Source organism: Arachis ipaensis, chromosome B04 (genome assembly GCF_000816755.2).
Source record: "Arachis ipaensis cultivar K30076 chromosome B04, Araip1.1, whole genome shotgun sequence".
NCBI lineage: Eukaryota > Viridiplantae > Streptophyta > Magnoliopsida > Fabales > Fabaceae > Arachis > Arachis ipaensis.
The window spans coordinates 118597546-118604040 of record NC_029788.2 but is presented as its reverse complement, the minus strand read 5'-3'; the positions used below and the strand labels follow the sequence as shown (position 1 = coordinate 118604040).

At 33.3% G+C, this 6495-nt stretch overlaps 1 protein-coding gene across 2 annotated transcripts; it reads left to right on the top strand.

Annotated features, from left to right (window-relative positions):
- LOC107635000 (kinesin-like protein KIN-14I) lies at positions 1510-2927 on the top strand (the record flags this gene model as incomplete). 2 transcript variants are annotated; one of them, XM_016338358.2, is given in 5 exon segments in its annotated part: positions 1510-1662; positions 1753-1953; positions 2122-2196; positions 2372-2425; positions 2840-2856. In XM_016338358.2, a coding segment is annotated over 1 exon segment (60 nt), but the record flags the coding sequence as incomplete, so codon positions are not given.

Genomic DNA, 6495 nt, shown 5'->3' with positions numbered 1-6495 from the left:
GTTGAAATTGCTTCTTGTTGTGTTCTTTACCCTACTTTACAATAATCAAGGAATAATTTTTTATGGAAAATCTATTAGTTTCAAGAAAAACCACTCCGATCTACTTTAACTCGAAGACCGTCTCAAGAGCAGCTACGGCTACGTTCCAGGTGCTTCTTACTTCCTCTTCTCGCTCCTCTTTCCATTTTTACTTTGCATTTTTTCCTTCCTTTGTTTTGTTGGATTGAGAATTTTTTATTTTCGGGAATTAGCTCCAGATTTTGAGGATGAAGAGGATGGGAAAGAATAAGAAGAAGAAGAAGAAGAAGAAGAAGGAGAGATTTTAGCTCCTATGCCGGATTCTAGCTTCAACGAAGATGATTTGTATCCTTCTCCAATTTTTGGCTGCTGAACAATTTTTAGCATAGAACTGAAAAAATGAAAATAAAAATAGATTATTCCTTTACAATTTTGTGTCTAACTAGATGTTTCTTTACAATTTACATGAATTATTCTTCTTTAGTGTTATCACCAAAGTATTAGTTTCTTATTGATTTATATCTTCTGTTATTACTTTGTAGGAAGAGATAAAAGAAATGGAAAGGGAGCAAATCCGAGAAGGAATTGATGAGTTTGGAATATTGTATTCTGAATTAAGTGATTCTAACCGATCTGAAGGCAGTAATAGTTCTTTTGCATTCCCTGTGTAAGTAAAACCATATGCTACCATATTTAAAAATGTATTGTATAATGTAAATTATAAAATGAGATAGTGTCATATAATATAAAAATGCTAATTATGAGATTATGTTGATAGTAATTGAGATTGTGAATGTTGCAGAGCATGCCAGTGCATAATATGTATGTTGGAGAGGGTTCAGACTTCCAATGTAATATATAAAAGGGTGGCTGAGCAGTGGGGTTCTCTTGGTGACTTGACTGCGTCTGTTGCATTGATTCGATTCGATTGATGCAGAAGAAATACTCAGGATCTACTAGAATTGGCGATGGATCTGTTAGACGAGATCAAGTTGGTCTAGTGGGTCAAAATACTCAGGTTAATATTTCAATTGCATAACCCTTATGGAGTTCTATTTTATGTTTCAGAATTGTTATTCTGGTAAATAAGGTTTAGTTCAATATTTAATCTGTATTGGTTTCTGTGTTGTTTGCTTATGTATTTTGCAGCTTGTTCATTAAGGTTCACTGAATTTTATTAGTTCCCAGGTAAAGCTGGCCCTCCTTGTCTCTCCCAAGTCTTGAAGACATACTTAATCAATTTTTAACCCTTTAATTCTTATCTTCTGTGAGCTCTGAAGCAATGGTAAGAGGATTGGAGGAGTTAGTAATCAATTTTTAACCCTTTAATCTGAGAAGGCTCGAAGTGAGTTGGAGCATAGTCCAATCTTCTTATTCAGAACCAGAGAGTTGGAGCATAGTCCAATCACTAGTCTTTCACTGCTTCAGTACTATCAAGAGTGCGTTTGAGCCTACAAGCTTCTAAGTAATATTTTTCTCTTCATGGAACAGTTGGTTGAATCTATTTTAAGCAAGGTTGTAGAAGAGTTCGAGCATCAGATTGCAAGCTGAGGAGGTGAACAGGTACGGCCAAAAATAACTTCAAGAGATCCTGTTTCTCAAAGCAATGGGTCTGCATTGAAGTTTGTTATGCCAGATAAAAGGGTAACACAATCACATTTTGTTATGCCTAGTATTTGCAACATTCTAGGACCTTATGAAACTTAAGAATGCATTTTTGTTGTAATTGGTTAGGTGGACAACAGGATTAATATGGTAACAAAGAAAGAGAATTTCATTCAGAAAAGCCGTGTTGCTGAGCAATCAAGAGGCCAACTTCTGAGACAGAAAGAGCTATCTGATCAACAACATAGGGATATTCAAGTAAAAAAATCTTTGGGGTCCCTGTCTTCTCCTATAAGGATCTCCTATAATGCAAAATAAAAGATAAAATGTGTAAGTGCTTATGCTTCATAATATATAATAATAGAATTATGGTTTATTAGCCTAGTTGTGTAAGTGCTTATGCTTATACTCAAACTCCAACAGATATATAATTATGGTTTAGAGGTTATAAATACAAGAACTCCGTTTTTCACAGTATTATTTTGATGAACATTACAGTGGGAGTATCAAGTTGGCCCTTGTGTAGTTATTGAAGCCGCTGATCATATTTGGTGCTCAAGGTACATCCTTGAGGTAATTGTAGTTTATTATATCTGGCTTCTAAAATAATCAGTTATAGATATGCTAAGACAACTTAATTCTTTACACTACAGATTTCTGGTTCTAGTTCTGTTTCATATCTTATGGACTTTGGATTCTATGCATGATTTATTGTTCTTGTTATGTAACTTCTTCTGTATTATGATAGAGAATCACTGAACAATCCGGGGTTGTGCTCTCATTTGATCCAAAACCAATAGAGGTATCATTTCAGCTACAATAACTATAATCTTTATAGATATGCTATGGAATTTTATAAATTTTTGACATTGTTCATCTTATTATCCAATGTTTGTCTTTTGTGAGAATTTAATAAATTAAAGAACGGTATAGTTAATGTATCTTGAGTTAACTAGGTCTTGTATATAAATTCTTGCAAAAAATTTGTTGCTTGCTAAGAGAAGCTTATTTTCAATGCATTTGTACTCATAATTTGGGTTAACTTGGTAGCACTGCTGTTTTGTGTTTTTGTTTATTTTTTGTACCTCCCCGCAGCATTATCTGTTCATAGACTGGTGTAACTTTTAAAACTCTTATTCTAGTTCACTTTCCCTCGTAACATGCATCATCTAACAAAGTTGGATATTTACTGTGGTTTCTTATTTTGTGATTGCAGAACAATCTTCATGAACTCTGGGCCCTTCTCAATTTTCTTCTGCCTGAAATTTTTAGCTCTGCTGAAACTTTTGATGAATGGTTCCAAATATCAGGTGAAATGGAAGTTTTTTGTAGACTGATCATTTAATGACTTGACATTGTCAAATGTTTCTAAATATTTCTTTTGTAGGTAAAATGGTTCTATTGAATAAGTTACTTCCTAAATTAAAAGGTTCTTTTGTAGGTAAAATGATCTAAATATACTTTACTATTTACTTATAAATGCATATTTTAATATATAAAAATTAATTTTAACAAATGATTTTGTGTATGTCACGTTCCATAAATGTTCATATTAATTAATTGATTTTATTTGATAGATGTGGCTGGATTTGATTAATAAAGCTAAAGAAGGAGGGTTAGATGCAATTGAAACGTATGTGTTTTGGAATGCGCATGAACCAAGTCGTAGATTATATGATTTCAGTGGCAACAAGGATCTTATTAGATTCCTCAAGACTATTCAAGAAGCTGGACTCTATTCTATTCTTCGCATTGGTCCATATGTTTGTGCTGAATGGAATTACGGTGGGATCCCTGTGTGGGTTCATAATCTCCCTGGTGTTGAGATTCGAACTGCAAATTCCGTTTACATGAATGAGATGCATTTACAATTTGGTAGGAGTATTCAACATCTAGATTTTTATATCCTTTGTTTTAGTATACCTTAGTAAAGCACCATCGTTTTTTTACTTTTAGCTTGTTAGCTATATAACTAGGTTCTCATAGAGGCAAGAGCACATCAAAGATATTTTTTCTTTTCTTGTTGTATTATATATAACTTCCAGCATTAGAGTTATAGTTTCCTTGTGATATTTTCTATGAAATGATTTTAAGTATGGCCCTCCAGTTGATGATAGAATAATAATTGATTTCAATTTGTTCACTCTCCTATCCAAAGTAAATTCTATTGTAGTTTTATCGTTGCTTTTATCTTTAGATGGTAGAGAGAAAGTTTCTTGAATTACATTTTGTGGGACCTTATATTAATCGTGATAGGAGTTTAACTTCTTAACATTTCTAAATTGAAATTCTGTCCCACCTTAGCAGCTTCCAAACTGATTAACTGTGAAATTTGTAGCAAGGCCATGGAGCAAGTGAGCAAGAACCAGGCATTAGTAGATGCTATTGGAGAACCAATAGTTAAAGCTCAAGATCGTGCTCATAGGATTGGACAGAAGAAATAAGTACAAGTTTTCCGATTTTGCACGGAGGTTTGTAATTGTTGTGCATTATTACTATGTTCACTATTATCTATGCTTTTGTATATAGGCAGCATACATGTAAGGCACCTAACTGGATATATCTAATTTTTAAAAAAATTGCAACACATGCTGTCTATGATGTAAATTATAAAATTATTACAATATCAAGATAAAACCTATTGATATTAATCTAGAATGAATGCCATTGTCTGCACTAGTCATTATAGATAAACTAAAAGCCTGTATATCTGGTAAGTGCGATATCTCACTTGTATTGGCACAAAGTTTCTATAAATATCCGACAAGATATATATCTAACTCTGGCACAACAACCAATTTTAAGCACTGAATTTATACTTTTGGTTGGTCTTAATATCTTGTACAATGAAAATTCACAGTATACAATTGAAGAGAAAATAATTGAAAGGGCTTACAAAAAGCTTGCACTTGATGCTCTAGTGATTCATATATGTACATATTAATTATACGTAAATATATTTTTTTGCAAGACGTTAAGTTTTGATGGGTTCTCCAAGGTGATGTTGATAAGAATTTCACCTAACTGCAGTTAATGGGGGAGTTCTTGCTATTGCTGATGGTGTTTCTGGGTATGCTACTCTTCTCTCTCTCTCTCTCTCTATCTGTATCTAGCTCTTTCCTAGTGTAAAACTTCAATCATTGTATTAACATTATCTTTTTTCTCATTCTGTGCCACAGTTGGGCAGAAGAGGATGTGGATCCTTTATTGTTCCCACGTGAATTGATGGCAGTCCAAAGAATTGCAAAGGTTGCTCAGCCTGATGCAATTAGAGCAGCATTTGCAGAATTCTTCTCAATGCTTATTTTTGATTTTGTTGCTGAAGGCTCTGGCATGTCAAACAAAGCACCATAAGGAAATTACTTTCCCTTGGTGATCAACTCTTCTGAATCAAACCTATCAGGTTCAAGAAAAATTCATACACAAATAGTTGATGGATGCTGATTCATGTCCATTTTTTGAGAAAGAATTCAGTTAATCTTTCTGTAATATATGTAAAATTGTGTAAAATTTAGTATGGTTGAACAATATACTAAGGATTATAGTTGATAATACACTTTGTTTATGTTTTGAATTATATTGACTTGCTTGTTTATAATAATTTTCTTTTAATTTTATAATGCGATGAATTTGTTTATCTTTTGTAATATTATAAATATTCGAATACAAATTAGATAAAAATTTGTATTAAATTTATATTTATTTTGTATGAAAACAAGTTTATTTTGTAATTAGAAAAATAAAAAAAATCTATTTTAGCTTACTGACGGATTTACAGACGGATTTTCTGTCTGTAATAAGAGTGTGAGATGATTTTCCAAAGGTTTAAATTACAGACGGAAAATCCATCGAAAAATCTGTCTGTAATTACAGACGGAAAATCCGTTGGAAAATCCGTCTGTAATTACAGACAGAAAATCCATCGGAAAGTTCGTCGGCTTCGGAAAATAGATGGAGAATGTACAGAGGGAAAATCTGTCGGTAACTGGTAAAAATCCGTCGGTAATTTTCCAACGAAAAAAAATCCGTCGGTAAATAATTTCCGACGAGGTTTTTACAGAGGGACAAAATCCGTCGGTAATTTCGTTGGTAACAAAAAATCCATCTGTAATATATACCAAATCTGTCTGTAAATCTGTCTGTATTAAACCATTTTCTAGTTGTGGGTGACAGGAGGAAGCAGTGAAACCTATAGTGGTGGAACTAGGGTTTAGTAACATAACAAACAACCAAAAGAAAAAATAGAAAACAATCTTACCTTGGCACAGTGGACCTCAGCCACAATGATCACGACGACCTCCAATCGACGATAATAGACACCAACAATGGCGACACGACAGAGGCATTCCACGGAGACTCTAGCAGCAGTGACAACGACGATTTACGACGACAATGTTGCTTACTAGTGGCGACGACAACTCTAGATGGTGATGGCGCACCCTTTTTCATTGGACCAGAGGGAGAAAGATGAGAGAGAAAAAAAGGAGGATAGAGAGTTTGCAGAAGTGAAGGAGAAGAGTTTCGCATTTAAATTTTATCCCAAATTTATCGTCGGATTTATCGGCAAAAAATCCGACAGTAAAGTGTTTGTCATTGTCTAAACGATGCATTTCATTAAATTTTGTTACCGTCGAAAACTTTTACAGTAAATTTGACACTAATAAAATTAATTTTTGTGTCTCTATTTCCGTCAAATTTAACGGCAGAATTTTAAATTCGACAGTATAATTTATTCGAGAGACAAATTTTTATTTTTATATGTCGAAAAATCTGTCACTAAATCTGACAATAACGTTTATTACTAAATCTAATAGTATTCAACATTTTTGTTGTAGTGTACCAAAACCTCGTTGCCTACGTGGGGATCCACAC